Source organism: Somniosus microcephalus, unplaced genomic scaffold (assembly GCF_052327205.1).
Source record: "Somniosus microcephalus isolate GS21.2 unplaced genomic scaffold, FLI_Smic_1.0 scaffold279, whole genome shotgun sequence".
NCBI classification, from domain to species: domain Eukaryota; kingdom Metazoa; phylum Chordata; class Chondrichthyes; order Squaliformes; family Somniosidae; genus Somniosus; species Somniosus microcephalus.
In genome coordinates this window covers 202338-219474 of record NW_028225466.1, presented here as the reverse complement: position 1 = coordinate 219474, position 17137 = coordinate 202338, and the positions used below count along the sequence as shown (strand labels likewise).

Here is a 17137-nt window from a genome sequence, read left to right as displayed (position 1 = left end):
GGTCCCTGCATAGTAAGCCATGAAGGTACCGAATATCCCGTAGTAGATCTCCGCGGATAGTTAAAGAGCCTTTCATGGGGGGGGTCACATTAGTAGCCGTTGAAAGCAATGATCTAATGGAATGCAGGGCATCAGGCAGTACCATTTCCCACTGTGTATTCTTAAGGTTCTGGGATGTCAAAGCCAACATAACTGCCTTCCAGATCACCCCATTGTATCGTTCGCACTGTCCATTACCCTGGGGATTATACGGGGTAGTTCTACAAGTAGAAATTCCCCGACTCTGAAGGTATTCCTTCAACTGGGAAGATATAAAAGAACTTCCCTGATCCGAATGGATATACGCAGGCATCCCAAAGATGACAAAAAGTTGAGTCAGACATTTGATAACTCTCGCAGCTGATACATCTGCACAAGGGAACCTTGAAAACTCATCCACAACAGTAAAAATATATCGGTTTTGAGTAGTTGAAGGAAGAGGCCCCTTAAAATCGACGTTCAAAAGGAGAAGTAGCCTTTATAAGATGAGCTCGTTGAGGCTTAAGGAAATTCGGTTTACACCGAGCGCAGATAGAACATGATGAAGTCATCCGCTTGACGTCTTCAACTGAAAAGGGCAAATTCTTACTGCGTACGAAGTGTATCATCCTCGTAACCCCAGGATGACATAAGGCATTGTGAAGATTAATAAGCGTATCTCTGTGAATCACAGAACAATAAGCCCTCGACAGTGCATCAGCAGCAACATTATCCTTCCCCGGACGATAAACTATGTCAAAATGGTAACATGCCAACTCAATCCTCCATCTCATTATTTTATCATTTTTGATCTTTCCAAAATGTTTAACATCAAACATAAAGGACACAGATTTTTCATCAGTTACCAACGTGAAATGTCTCCATTTACGCAATGCTTCTACTATTGCGTATGCCTCTTTCTCGATTGAAGAATGTCTTTTTTCACTATTGTTCAAAGTACGTGAGAAAAAGGCCACAGGTCTTCCATTTTGGTTCAGAGTAGCCCCAATTGCAAAATCAGAAGCATCCGTCTCTTATCACAAAAGGAACCTGCTCATCAATAGAATGCACAACTGCTCCTAAAATATCCTTTTTAAAATTCTCAAAACATGTCCTGGCCTCCCATGATAGAGGATATGTCGTAACCCGAATAAGAGGCCGGATCTTCCGTGAAAAATTTGCAATCCATTAGAATAATAAGAAAACAGTCCAACAACTCGTTGCAAAGCCTTAGAATTAGTAGGACAAGGTAAATCAATCAATGGTCGCAGACGTTCTGGATCTGGTTTAATCTTGTTTCCCGAGATAATATACCCCAATAGATTTACCTCAGTAGTCGAAAAGATACATTTCTCTATTAAAAGTTAAACCAACTTTTTCCGCAGCTTGAAGGAATCTTTTTAAATTAGAATCATGCTCCACCCTTGATTTGCCACACACTGTGATGTCATCTAAGTATGAAAAGGTGTCAGAGAGGGAGTTATCACTTATAAAAGCATTCATTGCCCGTTGAAAACAAGCAACACCATTAGTAACACCAAATGGTATTCGGCAAAACTGATACAGCTTTCCACCAGCCTCAAAGGCCGTATATGGTTGATCCTTCTTAACAATAGGAATCTGATGATAAGCACTCTTTGTCAATAGTGCTAAAAACCTTATACTGAGATACTTTATTGATAAGCTCATCAATCTTAGGCAAAGGGTACGCATCTAATTGAGTATACCTATTAATAGTTTGGGAATAGTCTATCACCATTCGTTTCTTGTGTCTCTCGTTAGTCGTGACAACTACCTGTGCTCGCCAAGGTGAACAACTAGGTTCAATGATTCCTTCCAATAAGAGACATTGAACTTCAGAATTAATAAATTCTCTATCCTGACTACTATATCTTCTTGACTTGGTAGCAATTGGCTTACAATCTGGCATCAAATTGGAAAAAAGTGATAATGGAGAAATGGATAAAGAGGTTAATCCACAAATAGATAAAGGTGGCTTAGTCCCTCCAAATGAAAGACTAAGAGACTCGTGTAACTGAAGCACATCATGTCCAATCAAAATATCCGCACAGAGATTAGGCAAAACAGATAGGCGTATATCAGTATATGTATTACCTAGAAGAATCATTTTCACAAAGCAACAACCAGCTATTTGTGAAGTAAGGGTCGTCTGAGCCATACACACCTGATACGTAACAGGCGAAATTTTCAAATGCTTCTCCTTCGCAAACTGAAGACTTATAAAACTCTCAGTACTGCCCGTATCTATAAGGGCCTTCACTGCCAACCCATTAACTTGAGCCGTAACTATAGCTTTGTTTAGGCCATGAGCAAATGCAGCAGAAATTGATGCAATAAACGCCCTATCTAAAGGCTGAATAGTCACAGGAGGAGGTGGTGGAGGAGGTAATTGAACCTGATGATTTGCACACGCGTGCATAATGACCTCTCTTGCCGCATTTACTACACACAGCCTCCCGAGCAGGACACTTCAGACGAGGGTGCCGGATATTCCCACAAAAATAACACTTCTGAATCCTAGAGGCAACAGCCGCCGAAGTAGAAACTGTTTCAGAATCTAGTAAACCACTCCCATTAAGTCCACATAATTCCTTTTCATCCGAAACTGCCGAAACCATAGTCGCAGGCCGATTAAAAAGAGCATAAGAATCCGAACTTCTCTGAGCCACATCCAATGTAGAAGCTTGCTCAAAAGCACTTTTAAGATCCAAAGTCTTATTTTCTAACAACCGCTGACGAATTGATCTAGACAGTAATCCATTAATAAAAGCATCCCGTACCGATTCTTCCTTATATTCTTCAGCCGTCACGGCCTTATAATTACAGTTAACACTAAGGCACCGAAGTGCTTGTAAATAAGTATCCAAAGATTCTCCCACCTGCTGCCGACGGGCAGATAGAAGGTGACATGCAAATACCTCATTCTTTGGTTTAACAAAAATCTTTTCCAATGTAGAAATAGCCACTTCATAAGTTTTACAGTCCAAAATATATTTATATACATCCGGAGCAATGTAGTTGATCAGCATATTCAGCTTATTTAGAGACTCTTGATCCAACACGCCCAAAAAGTTTTTAAATGTACAATACCAATGTTTCCATTTATCATCCACTCCAGCAGAATTGGGGTCAGCCTTGAATCGCTCTGGTTGAAGATATCGCTCCATTCTAACATAAAGTTAATAAATTGAAATAAAGAATAGATTTGCCTTCCAAAACTAGGCTTTATTAACTTTAAAATCTGCAGCACATCTTTCCACATCCAGTCCCAACCAAAGCTGGAAAAGAACTGAATTTAAGGTGGCCACCACACATCATGTGACATCAACTACCAATGAGATTACAGCATATATCCCAAGGCAGTTAACAAACAACCAATCACAATACTTTTACTAAACAAGGAATAATCACCACAGTTACACAGCGAGTTAGTGAGATCTGGAATGCATTGCCCGAAAGGGTGGTGAGGTAACATTGTGTTACACAGTGAGTTAGTGAGATCTGGAATGCATTGCCCGAAAGGGTGGTGAGGTAACATTGTGTTACACAGCGAGTTAGTGAGATCTGGAATGCATTGCCCGAAAGGGTGGTGAGGTAACATTGTGTTACACAGCGAGTTAGTGAGATCTGGAATGCATTGTCCGAAAGGGTGGTGAGGTAACATTGTGTTACACAGCGAGTTAGTGAGATCTGGAATGCATTGTCCGAAAGGGTGGTGAGGTAACATTGTGTTACACAGCGAGTTAGTGTGATCTGGAATGCATTGCCCGAAAGGGTGGAGGAAGCAGATTCTGTTGTAACATTGAAAAGGGAATTGGATAAATACTTGAAGGGAAAACATTTACAGGGCTATGGGGAAAGAAAGGGACAGTGGTAATAATGGGATAGCTCTTCCAAAGAGTCAGCACCGGTGTGATGGGCTGAATGACCTCCTGTGCTGTATCATATTATGGGTCTATGATGCAGCCTCACTCAGTCAGTGGAGGTGCCTGATGGGCTGAATGACCTCCTGTGCTGTATCATATTATGGGTCTATGATGCAGCCTCGCCTAGTCAATGGAGGTGCCTGATGGGCTGAATGACCTCCTGTGCTGTATCATATTATGGGTCTATGATGTAGCCTCGCCCAGTCAATGGAGGTGCCTGATGGGCTGAATGACCTCCTGTGCTGTATCATATTATGGGTCTATGATGTAGCCTCGCCCAGTCAATGGAGGTGCCTGATGAGGCGATCTCGGCACCGAGATTTCAATCCACCAGCAAATCCCAAGAAGCAGATATTGAAACAATCCAATCTGCCTCCGGCGCTACAGTAATCGGTTACTATGCACCAGAAGCAGCATCATCGGTTCAATATTGGCCAACAATATAGGTGTGGATAGAAAGACAAAAGTTAACCCATTGCTGGAGATTTGCGATCTGCGATCAGGGAGCTAGGACAGGAAGCACATGAGGATCAGTTTTATGGGATGGGCAGTGGAGGCCATGACATGGAAAAGAATGCAAGATGAGACTATATCGAATGCTGTGGGAAGGTGAATGATGGACAAGGAAGGGTTACACACCATGGTCACAGTCACAGAGATTGGAGTTTGTGACAGTTCGGGGCAGATTAGATTTACATCGAAACTGCAGCAGAGGAACAGTCCATTCGGCTCTAGTGGTCTATGTTGTGTTTATACTCCACGGGAGCCTCCTCCCACTCTCATTACATCTTGACACCGTGTCCACATAGACGTTCGAGGGCGTTAGACTCGCGACACCAATATTAAATAACATTCAGAACGCCGGAGAACCCACCCTCCTGGAATGGATTGAGCGAGTTTGTCGCACTCCCCTCACTTCAGAAAGAAATGAGCTCATTCACGTTGGACCTAAAAAGGATCGATCAGAGAATGTTCTAAATGGTTAGAAGTTAGGAACTGTGGATGGGCAGAGAGAACTAGGGGTCCACGTAACCTTAACCGCAGAGCGAGGCCGTTCAGGGGTGATGTTAGAAGTTAGGAACTGTGGATGGGCAGAGAGAACTAGGGGTCCACGTAACCTTAACCGCAGAGCGAGGCCGTTCAGGGGTGATGTTAGAAGTTAGGAACTGTGGATGGGCAGAGAGAACGAGGGGTCCACGTAACCTTAACCGCAGAGCGAGGCCGTTCAGGGGTGATGTTAGAAGTTAGGAACTGTGGATGGGCAGAGAGAACTAGGGGTCCACGTAACCTTAACCGCAGAGCGAGGCCGTTCAGGGGTGATGTTACAAAGCATTTCTTCAGACACAGTGTAGTGGAAATCTAGAACACTCGCCCTCAAGAAGCTGTTGAGGTTCGGTCAATTGAAAATGACAAACTGTGATTGATAGATTTGTGTTAGGCAATGGTATTTAGGGTTATGGAACCAAGGCGGGGAGATGGAGTTAAGATACAGCTCAGCCATGATCGAATTGAATGGAGGAACAAGCTGGAACGAATGAGCGGCCTACTCCTGTTCCGATGTTCCTGTGCCTCTATTTATAAAGCCAATGCTCCCATATACGTTTCTAAAAGCCTCCTCGCCCTGTCCTGCCACCGTCAAAGAGTTCTGTATCTATAACCCCAAGTTTTACTGTTCCTGCAACCCTTTTAAATTGTACCAGTTGGTTTAAATTGCATCGCCTCATTCTTCCTTCCAAAATGCAGCATTTCACACTTCTCTGCATTAAACTTCACCGGCCATGTGTCTGCCCATTTCACCAGTGTCACTATTTCCTCCTGAAGTCTTCTGCTATCCTCCTCACGGTTTACGACTTTTCCGAGATTCGTGTCATCGACAAACTTTTAAACTATGCCCTGTATACCTAAGTCCATGTCACTGAAATAAATCCAAAAGAGCAGTGGTCCTAATCCCGCCCCCTGGGGACACTGTAAACTTCCCTCCAGTGTGAACAATATCGGTTCACAACTACTGTCTGTTTTCTGTCCCTTCACCAATTTAGTATCCACGCTGCCACTGCTCCTTTAATATCATTGGCTCCAATTTTGTTCACCAGTCTATTATGAGGTACTTTATCAAAGGCCTTCTGAAAGTCCAGAAACAGAACATCAACTGCACTACCTTCATCAACCCTCTCCTATTTCATCCATTGGCTCATTCAAGTCAGCCAGGTTAGATTTGCCTTTAAATAAAATCCATTTTGTCTGTCGCTAATAAACCCATGTTCTTCCAAGTGACGGTTAATTGTGTTTCGGAAATAACACCGATGTTAAGCTGAGTCGCCTGTAGTTATTTGGTTCATCGCGCTCTCCTTTTTTGAACAGTGAAGCAACGTTTGCAGCCCTCCTGTCCTCTGGCACCTTTCCCATATCTAAGGATTGGAAGATTGTGGCAGAGCGGGTGACATTTCTACTTTGAGCCCTGCCAACCAATTTAGTACATCGTCCTAATCGATTTATATCCTGTCCAATTTCTCTACCACCTCCTCCTTTACTGTACGATTGGCAGCATCCTCTCCTTTAGTGAATACGGAGGCAAACTGTTAATTTAGTACCTCAGCCATGTCCTCTGCTTCCACAAGATGATTGCCTTTTTGGTCAGTAATCGGCCCCACCTTTCCTTGGACTATTCTTTCACGCTTTATATGTTTATAAAAGGCATTAGTGTTCCCTATTATGTTACCACTAATCATTTCTCATACATTCTCCTTGCCCCTCTGTTGCTGTTGTGTGTTTATTACACTAGTGGCAGCGTTAGTGAAACAGCAAAGTACTGAATTTTACAAAGACTCAAACTGGTACTGAATTAACAATCGCTTTTACATTTCCACAGTGGGGAAAGGAAAGGCTGCTGATTGATAGTTATAATGCACGGGCACACACACAAATGGAGAATTATGATTGTAAAAGAGCAGTCAAATCCACCAGTTGTATATTCATGGTGTTTTCTGAGATCCCAGAGGTTGGGTGATTGGGCAGAAGCGTGGCAGATGCAATATAACGTGGATAAATGCGAGGTTATCCACTTTGGTGTCAAAAACAGAAAGGCAGACTGTTATCTGAATGGCAATAGATTGGGAGAAGGGGAAGTGCAACGAGATCAGGGTGTCCTTGTGCACCAGTCGCTGAAGGTAAGCATGCAGGTGTAGCAGGCGGTGAAGAAGGCAAATGGTATGTTGGCCTTCATAGCAAAAGGGTTTGAGTACAGGAGCAAGGATGTCCTGCTGCAGTTGTACAAGGCCTTGGTGAGACCACACCTTGAGTACTGTGTGCAGTTTTGGTCGCCTTATCTGAGGAAGGATGTTCTTGCCATGGAAGGAGTTCAGCGAAGATTCACAAGGCTGATCCCTGGGATGGCAGGAATGACGTATGAGGAGAGATTGGGTCGATTGGGCTTATACTTGCTGGAGTTTAGAAGAATGAGAGGGGATCTCATCGAAACTTATAAAATTCTGACAGGTCTGGACAAATTAGATGCAGGTAGAATGTTCCTGATGGTCGGAGAGTCCAGAACCAGGGGTCATAGTCTAAGGATAAGGGGTAAGCCATTTAGGACAGAGATGAGGAAGAATTTCTTCACCCAGAGAGTGGTGAACCTGTGGAATTCTCTACCACAGAAGGCGGTTGAGGCCAAGTCTTTAAATATATTCAAGAAGGAGTTAGATATATTTCTTAGAGCTAAAGGTATCAAGGGATATGGGGAGAAGGCAGGGACCGGGTACTGAATTTGGATGATCAGCCATGATCTCATTGAATGGCGGAGCAAGCTCGAGGGGCCGAATGGCCTACTCCTGCTCCTATCTTCTATGTTTCTATGTAAATGGAGCAAGTTTGGGGTTTGATGTGGTAGAAGGCGAACGAGATGAGAACGGAAATAATCTAGAGTAAGAAAAGGCCCAAAAATTAAACAGTCTGGAACAGAACATCAATTTGTCTTCTCTTATCATGGAGAAATCAAATATTTGACACACTGTGTTTTTGAAACAAAGCTTATTTATTCACTGAAATAACAACAGAAAATGCTGGAAATACTCAGCAGGCCAGGCAGGATCCGTGGAGAGAGAAACAGAGTTAACGTTTCAGGTCTGGGACCCTTCATCAGAACTGGAAAAAGCTGGAGATGTAACAGATATTACTAAGGTAAGAGGCAGGAAAGTTATCCTGGGTGGATCTGAAACAGGAAGGGTGGAAGTTCAGTTGGAATCCACGTGGAATAAGTTGGAACCGGAGACAGGTGCTGAGGAAAGAGATGTGGTTGTGAAACCGAGTCTTGGAAAATGTTGCAAATGGGGATGGCAAAATCATACAGCATGAAAAATGGGAGTAAGGGTTAAAGTCTGAAATTGTTGAACTCCATGTTGAGTCCAGAAGGCTGTAAAGTGCCAAATCGAAAGATGAGGTGCTGTTCCTCGAGCTTTATTTATTCACTATTTAAACAGAATATTAATCTCCAGCGCAGATACAGGGGTTATTAAGATTAGCAGAAACAAACCATGACTACTCGAATGAACATGGTTCAGTCCTCAATCTGATCACAGTAAATCATGTTCCATTCACTAATCTGGTCTTTTACCCAGCATTCCCCGCGGTGGACCACGTGCCGCACCCAGACTACAAGAGCGCAGGCGCGGGAGGGGCCGGTATATTGAGCATGCGCAGTGCGTTACTGGAGATGGAGAGGAGCTGAAGCCGGGAGGGCGATGGTGCAGCGGGTAAAACTCGCGACGGAGGGAGTAATAGACCGGTAGGTAGGTGGGGAGGCTTCATAAACAACTCGTGCAGGAGGCAAGCCCCCAATAATAAGCTGAAGATCCCGTGTTTGCAGTTGTGGGGATTCCTTCCCCTTACAGGTCCAGGTTAACGGCAGCCATCTTTGTAAAGGAGAGCGGAAAGTTTCAGTGCGACGTCGCCCTATGCCTGAGACAAAGAGCCTTGTGTCCAATGCGGGGAATAAAGGCCCACAGCCTCCCCGGGCCCCGACCAAGGGACTGGAGAAACTCTCCCTGCGGATCAGACAATCAGCCGGCGCTGGTCCCGCCCCTCGGGCTCTCCGATTGGTTGGAGCACCCGCCGCCCGCTCACTGCTCCAGCCCTGCCCACTGGGTGCCGCTAGTCCCGCCCCTCAGGCTCCCCGATTGGAGGACCCGCCGCCGGCTCGCTCCTCCAGCCCCGCCCCGCTCGCTCCCTATTGGTGGGAAGCTCCCGTCAATCAGGCCGCGGGCCCGGGTGACGTGTCCCCGAGGAGATCACGTGCACCATCCAAGTGCCGCCGCTTGGTCCGGGATCTCCCGATCCACCCCGCGCCATTCTCCACCCAATCGGAGCGGAGAAAACTCACTTCGCATCACCGATCGCGACTCTGGACCCGACACCAAGGCCTTTCCCCGGAATGGCCCTGCACCGACTCCGTCCGGCAGGATCAGAGTGCGCAGGCGCAGCTCCGAGTGGGGGAGGGGGGTTGGTCTCCTCTGGGCATGCGCGGTCATTACCCTTTGTGACCGGGAGGGGTCGCTGTGCCGGACTCGGTCCAAACCGCCGCTCTGTGTGCGCATGCGCGGACTCTCGGCTGTCAATCAACCAACCACCAGAAGAGGTCGCTGGTGAGACCAGTGAAGAAAGAAAGACTTGCATTTATATAGCGCCTTTCACCACCACCGGACGTCCCAAAGTACTTTACAGCCAATGAAGTACTTTTGAAGTGTAGTCACTGTTGTAATGTAGGAAATGCGGCAGTCAGTTAGCGCACAGCAAGCACCCACAAACAGCAATGTGATAATGACCAGATAATCTATCATTTTTTATGTTGATTGAGGGATAAACATTGGCTCGGACACTGGGGATAATTCCCCTGCTCTTTCCCGCATTACAACAGTGACTACTTCATTGTAGTACTTCATTGGCTGTAAAGCACTTTAGGATATCTGGTGGCACTATATAAATGCAAGTCTTTCTTTCCTGAAATAATGCCATGGGATCTTTTACATCCACCTGAGAGAGCAAACAGGGCCTCAATTTAACATCTCATCCGAAAGACGGCACCTCTGACAGTGCAGCACTCCCTCAGCACTGCACTGGAGTGTCAGCCTGGATTTTTGTGCTCAAGTCTCTGGAGTGGGACTATGAACCAACAACTTTCTGACTCCGAGGCGAGAGTGCTACCCACTGAGCCACTGGCTGACACTAAAGAGCAAGCAGTTCTGACAAATTGTCATCGACCTGAAACGTTAACTCTGTTTCTTGCTCCACAGATGCTGCCTGACCTGCTGAGTATTTCCAGCATTTTCTGTTTTTATTAAAGAAACGAGGGAGTGATTGCTGACAGGAAGAATGTTGGGTCGTCCTGCGCATGCGCACCTCCCTGGCGGCTGAGGCGAAACACCGACTCGCCCCCACCTGAGCCGCTCACGCGTACCAGATGTTGAGGCTCCGCATGCACGCCCGATGTTCCAACCGTGGGGTTTTGTGTGCTGAGCATGCGTGTTGCGGACCGATCGGGACGGGCGATTGTAGAGCAGGAGGGAGAGCGCGGGTGCCATGAGCACATGTGCGGGACTCAGAGTCAACAGAGCACTTTCTGCAGAGCCGGGGCCTTGTGGGTATTACAGCCGCCATTACTGCTGATCCTTTCAACCAACCTGTGCAGCAGCTGGGGCCTGAAAATCAGCTTCACTGCACCTAGGTTCAGAAAGGGGAAAATTAAACAACAGTTTGCCTCTGATCCTTTTCTGATCTCAATTTACAGGGTTATAGAAGTGGAGCAGTTACAGGCGGGAAGCTCAGACCAAACATCACGTCAAGATCTGACAGAGTCGCTGGATTCATCAGGACCTGAATATCATCGGCCTTTGCACATGGAAGGAGAGAGCAGGGATCGCAACGCAGACAAACAGCACACGTGTTCAGTGTGTGGACGCGGATTCAGCCGATCGCCTGACCTGGTGAGACACGTGCACCGTCACACCGGGGAGAAACCGGGTAAAGGTGGGGACAGGGGGAATGGATTCAGTTCCCCGTCTGCATTGGAAGTTCAGCGGCGCAGTCGCACCAGGGACAGTCTGTTCACCTGCTCCGTGTGTGGAAAGGGATTTGTTTGTTCATCCCACCTGCAAACACACCAGGGAGTTCACACTGATGGGAGACCATTTCAGTGTCCTGACTGTGGGAAAAGCCTTAAAAGCCCCGGGGAACTAAAGCAACACCAACTTGTCCACACTGATGAGAGCCCATTTCAATGTTCTGACTGTGGGAAGAGCTTTAAAAGCGCTCACTATCTGAAGGGACACCAGCTTGTTCACACTGATGAGAGACCATTTCAGTGTCCTAACTGTGGGAAGATCTTTAAAAGCCCCAGGGAACTAAAGCAACACCAACTTGTTCACACTGACGAGAGACCCTTTAAATGTTCTGACTGTGGGAAGAGCTTTAAAAGCTCTGGGGAGCTGAAGGGACACCAGCGACTTCACACTGGGGAGAGACTCATGCAATGTTCTGAGTGTGGGAATAGTTTTAAAAGCTCCGGGGCGCTCAAGAAACACCAACACCTACACACTGGGGAGAGGCCGTTCACCTGCTCCGTGTGTGGGAAGGGATTCACTGTGTCATCCAACCTGCTGGCACATCAACGAGTTCACACTGGGGAGAGGCTGTTCACCTGCTCCGTGTGTGGGAAGGGATTCACTGTGTCATCCAACCTGCTGGCACATCAACGAGTTCAGACTGGGGAGAGGCCGTTCACCTGCTCCGTGTGTGGGAAGGGATTCACTGTGTCATCCAACCTGCTGGCACATCAACGAGTTCACACTGGGGAGAGACCGTTCACTTGCTCTGTGTGTGGGAAGGGATTCACTCGGTCATCCCACCTGCTGACACATCAGCAAGTTCACACTGACGCGAGGCCCTTTAAATGTTCTGACTGTGGGATGAGCTTTAAAAGCTCCAAGGAGCTGAAGAGACACCAGCGAGTTCACACTGGGGAGAGGCCGTTCACCTGCTCAGTGTGTGGGAAGGGATTCACTCGGTCATCCAACCTGCTGACACATCAGCGAGTTCACACTGACGAGAGGCCCTTTAAATGTTCTGACTGTGGGAAGAGCTTTAAAAGCTCCAGGGAGCTGAAGAGACACCGGCGAGTTCACACTGGGGAGAGGCCGTTCACCTGCTCAGTGTGTGGGAAGGGATTCACTCAGTTATCCAGCCTGCTGGTACACCGGCGAGTTCACACTGACGAGAGGCCCTTTAAATGTTCTGACTGTGGGAAGAGCTTTAAAAGCTCCGGGGATCTGAAGAGACACCAATACCTACACACTGGGGAGAGGCTGTTCACCTGCTCCGTGTGTGGGAAGGGATTCGCTCTGTCCTCGAACCTGCTGGTACACCAGCGAGTTCACACTGACGAGAGGCCCTTTAAATGTTCTGACTGTGGGAAGAGTTTTAAAAGCTCCCGGGAGCTCAAGAGTCACCAACACCTACACACTGGGGAGAGGCCGTTCACCTGCTCCGTGTGTGGTAAGGGATTCATTAATTCATCCTACCTGCTGTTACATCAGCGAGTTCACACTGGGGAGAGACCGTTCACCTGCTCCGTGTGTGGGAAGGGATTCACTCGGTCATCCAACCTGCTGACACACCAGCGACTTCACACTGATCATAGAATCTAACAGCACAGAAGGAGGTGATTCGGCCCATCGTGTCTTTGAAAGAGCTGTCCAATTTAGTCCCACACCCCAGCTTTATCCCCAGAACTCTGCAAACTAGTCCTCTTCAAGGACTCGTCCAATTACTGTTTGAAAGTTCCTGTGGAACCTGATTCCAGCATCCTTTCAGATGGTGCGTTCCAGATCTGAACAACCCTCTGTATGAAAACAATTCTCCTCATTTCACCTATAGTTCTTTTAGTAACTATCTGTGACCTTTGGTTACCGACCCACTTGCCAGAGTGAAATCCCAGCTTCTCCAGTCTCTCCACATAACTGAAGTCCCTCATCCCTGGTACCATCCTGGCCGACCTCCTCTGCACCCTCTCCAAGGCCTTGACATCCTTCCTAAAGTGTGGTGCCCAGAACTGTACACAAGACTCCAGCTGAGGCCAAAACCCTGCAGCTGTACAAAACCCTGGTTAGACCACAGCTGGAGCACTGTGAGCAGTTCTGGGCACCACACCTTAGGAAGGATATATTGGCCTTGGAGGGAGTGCAGCGTAGGTTTACCAGAATGATACCTGGACTTCAAGGGTTAAGTTACGAGGAGGGATTACACAAATTAGGGTTGTATTCCCTGGAATTTAGAAAGTTAAGGGGTGATCTGATCGAAGTTTTCAGGATATTAAGGGGAACAGATAGGGTAGAGAGAGAGAAACTATTTCCGCTGGTTGGGGATTCTAGGACTGGAGGCATAGTCTAAAAATTAGAGCCAGACCTTTCAGGAGTGAAATTAGGAAACATTTCTACACACAAAGGGTGGTAGAAGTTTGGAACTCTCTTCCGCAAACAGCAATTGATGCTCGATCAATTGTTAATTTTCAATCTGAGATTGATAGGTTTTTGTTAACCAAAGGTATTAAGGGATATGGGCCAAAGGCGGGTGTATGGAGTTAGGTCACAGATCAGCCATGATCTCAGAATGGTGGAACAGGCTCGAGGGGCTGAATGGCCTCCTCCTGTCCTATGTTCCTAACTAGTGATTTGTAAAGGTTTAGTGTAACTTCCTTGTTTTTGTATTCAATGGTGTGGAGATGCCGGAGTTGGACTGGGGTGGACAAATGTAAGAAGTCACACAACACCAGGTTGTAGTCCAACAGTTTTATTTGAAATCACAAGCTTTCGGAGCGCTGCTCCTTCGTCAGGTGAAGTGGAGATGTGCTGCCTTTAGGAATTTATGTTAGTTTTCCAGTTAATTCAGGGGTTTGAGTAATTTGGGTCGATTTCCATTGTGTGCCGCCACCTAGTGGATATTTGGTACCTAGCAAGTGCAGTAAAGCACAGTAAAGTGCCGTAAAGTAAACTACTATATATCACAGACCTGCAGCCACACATGGTCTGGGAAGTTATAAGAACATAAGAAATAGGAGCAGGAGTAGGCCAATCGGCCCCTCGAGCCTGCTCCACCATTCAATAAGATCATGGCTGATCTGATCCTAACCTCAAATCTTCTATCACTCTCCATCCACCCGAACCCATGTGATCTCCCGGGAGAGGCGAAAAACCAGATAAAAAACCCAATGGCCAATTTGGGAGAAAAAAATCTGGGAAATTCCTCTCCGACCCATCTAGGCGATCGAAATTCGTCCAGGAGATCACTCTGTCCCTATATTTTCTACAGTACTTCCCTTCTGTAAAGGCCATCTCCACCCCAGCCAGGAACAGGAATAAAACCATCTCCTGAAATCTAACACAGAATTAGAACACAGTAGGAGCAGAACCAGGCTACACGGCCCCTGGGTCCACTCCACTACCCATAGGGCCATGACCATTCCGAACCTAGACTCATGTCCAATTTCCTGCCCGCTCCCCGTAACCCTTAATTCCCTTTACTTCTAGGAAACTATCTATTTCTGTTTTAAATTTATTTAATGATGTAGCTTCCACAGCTTTCTGGGGCAGTAAATTCCACAAACCTACCACCCTCTGAGTGAAGAAGTTTCTCCTCATCTCAGTTTTGAAAGAGCAGCCCCTTATTCTAAGATTATGCCCCCTAGTTCTAGTTTCACCCATCATTGGGAACATCCTCACCGCATCCACCCGATCAAGCCCCTTCACAATCTTATATGTTTCAATAAGATCGCCTCTCATTCTTCTGAACTGCAATGAGTAGAGTCCAAATCTACTCAACCTCTCCTCATATGACCACCCCCTCATCCCCGGGATTAACCGAGTGAACCTTCTTTGTACTGACTCGAGAGCAAGTATGTCTTTTCTTAAGTATGGACACCAAAACTGTATGCAGTATTCCAGGTGCGGTCTCACCAATACCTTGTACAACTGCAGCAATTCCTCCCTGTTTTTATATTCCATCCCCCAGCAATAAAAGCCAACATTCCATTGGCCTTCTTGATCACTTGCTGCACCTGCATACTAACTTTTTGAGTTTCGTGCACCAGGACCCCCAGGTCCCTTTGTATTCTTGTCACGCTCCAGCCTTGGACACTATTTGTCTGTAAGGACTTGAGAATGTTATAGATGATTAGTGTACACTATATTTTGCAGAAAATGTTTAGTTTGTAACTTTTCTCTGTAAGCAAACTTACACAGCTAGCCATGAAGTGCTCGCTCTCTGTCTAGCTGGTTAACTTGTAGCTGTATTTTGATGCACTATGTACAGGGCTAATTTAAAGAGAATGCCTTTCAGTTTGCTAAATGTATATTCACAGTAAGCTGTGTGTCCACGTGTTTTGGTAATTTACATGCCAAATGTACTGTGTTGCTCAGGCGTACTTAAATTTGTGTATGTATATCAGTTATGTGCTTGTGTACTAATGTGTGCTTCCATTTCTGTGTTGTATTTCAGTTTCACAATAAGAATCTTTCAGTAAAGTTTACAAGAAAAGTCAAGCCTTGTGATTTTTATGGGAAGATATCAAGTTGTTAGCTACCTGTCTAGCTCTGCATAGGAACGTGCTGCAAGGGCAGAATAGGAGAGAGGCATAAAGACACAGCTTATATAGTCAGAGAATAATGCCAGATGATTACAGGTAATCTTTCTAACTGCCATTTATCACACCTCGGCAGAGAGATAATCACAGCAATCAAAGGTGTGAATGGTGTCCAAACAGGTTAGTCAAGAAAACATTACATCAAAGAACAATGAGGTGGGGTCACAAGGGGTCAAATGTTGCAGATGCTGGGGTCTGTATTAAAAACAAAAAACAGACAAAAAAACATTTTTTTGCTGGAAATCACAGCAGGTCCGGCCACATCTGTGTAGAGAGAACAAGCCAACGACGACTCGACTCTGGGTGACCCTACGTCAGGTGGGGTTACATGTAGTGTGACATGAACCCAAGATCGCGGTTGAGGCCGTCCTCATGAGTGTGGAACTTGGCTATCAGTTTCTGCTCGACAATTTTACGTTGTGTGTCTCGAAGGCCGCCTTGGAGAATGCTTACCTGAAGATCGGAGGTTGAATGTCCTTGACTGCTGAAGTGTTCCCCGACTGGTGATTGTTGCACGGTGTCCGTTCATCCGTTATCGCAGTGTCTGCATGGTCTCGCCGATGTACCATGCTCCGGGGCATCCTTTCTCCAGTCCCTTGTTCAGGGCCCGGGGCCCGGGGAGGCTGTGGGCCTTTATTCCCCGCATTGGACACAAGGCTCTTTGTCTCACAACACACTGGCTCAGGTTTTAATAGAGACTTTTTAAATTCATCAATAAAAGCAGATAAATCTCGTGGAACAAAATATTTAACATTTGGGAGTAAAAATACTGTTATTTTTCCTCTGTGGAATTTGTTAGTTTCTGACAATAACAACGATTTGTATTTATAGAACGTATTTAATGTAGTAAAATGTCCCAACATGCTTCACGGGAGCGTTATAAAACAAAATTTGACACCAGGTACAAACCAAGCACATTCCCATAAGGAGGAAAGATGGGGCGACCAAAGCTCAAGCTCCCTGGATGACAAAGGATGTAGACGTTAGAATAAAACAGAAAAAGGAGGTTTACGACAAATGTCAGGTACAGAATGCAGTCAAAAACCAGGAGAATACAGAGAGTGGGGGGAAATTGAAAAAGGATATATGAAAGAAAGACTTGCATTTATATAGCGCCTTTCACAACCACCAGACATCTCAAAGCTCTTTACAGCCAATTAAATACTCTTGAAGTGGAGTCGTTGTTGTAATGTGGGAAACACGGCAGCCAATTTGTGCTCAGCAAGCTCCCACAAACAGCATTGTGATAATAACCAGGTAATCTGTTTTTGTTATGTTGGTTGAGGGATAAATATTGGCCAGGACACCGGGGATAACTCCCCTACTCTTCTTCAAAAGAGTGCCATGGGATCTTTTACATCCACCTGAGAGAGCAGACGGGGCCTCAATTTAAAGTCTCATCAGAAACAGTGCCGCACTCCCTCAGCACTGCACTGGAGTGTCAGCCTAGCTTTATGTGCTCAAGTCCCTGGAGTGCGGACTAGAACCC

At 46.2% G+C, this 17137-nt stretch overlaps 1 protein-coding gene across 1 annotated transcript in view; it reads left to right on the top strand.

Moving 5' to 3' along the window:
* The window catches only part of LOC147081946 (uncharacterized), an 84342-nt gene that overhangs the window by 19989 nt on the left and 47216 nt on the right, over nucleotides 1–17137 (top strand). The window contains exon 2 of the mRNA XM_085980579.1: nucleotides 10744–12646. Within this exon, the coding sequence (XP_085836705.1) occupies nucleotides 10744–12646 (1903 nt within the window). The remainder of the gene's footprint in view (nucleotides 1–10743; nucleotides 12647–17137) is intronic.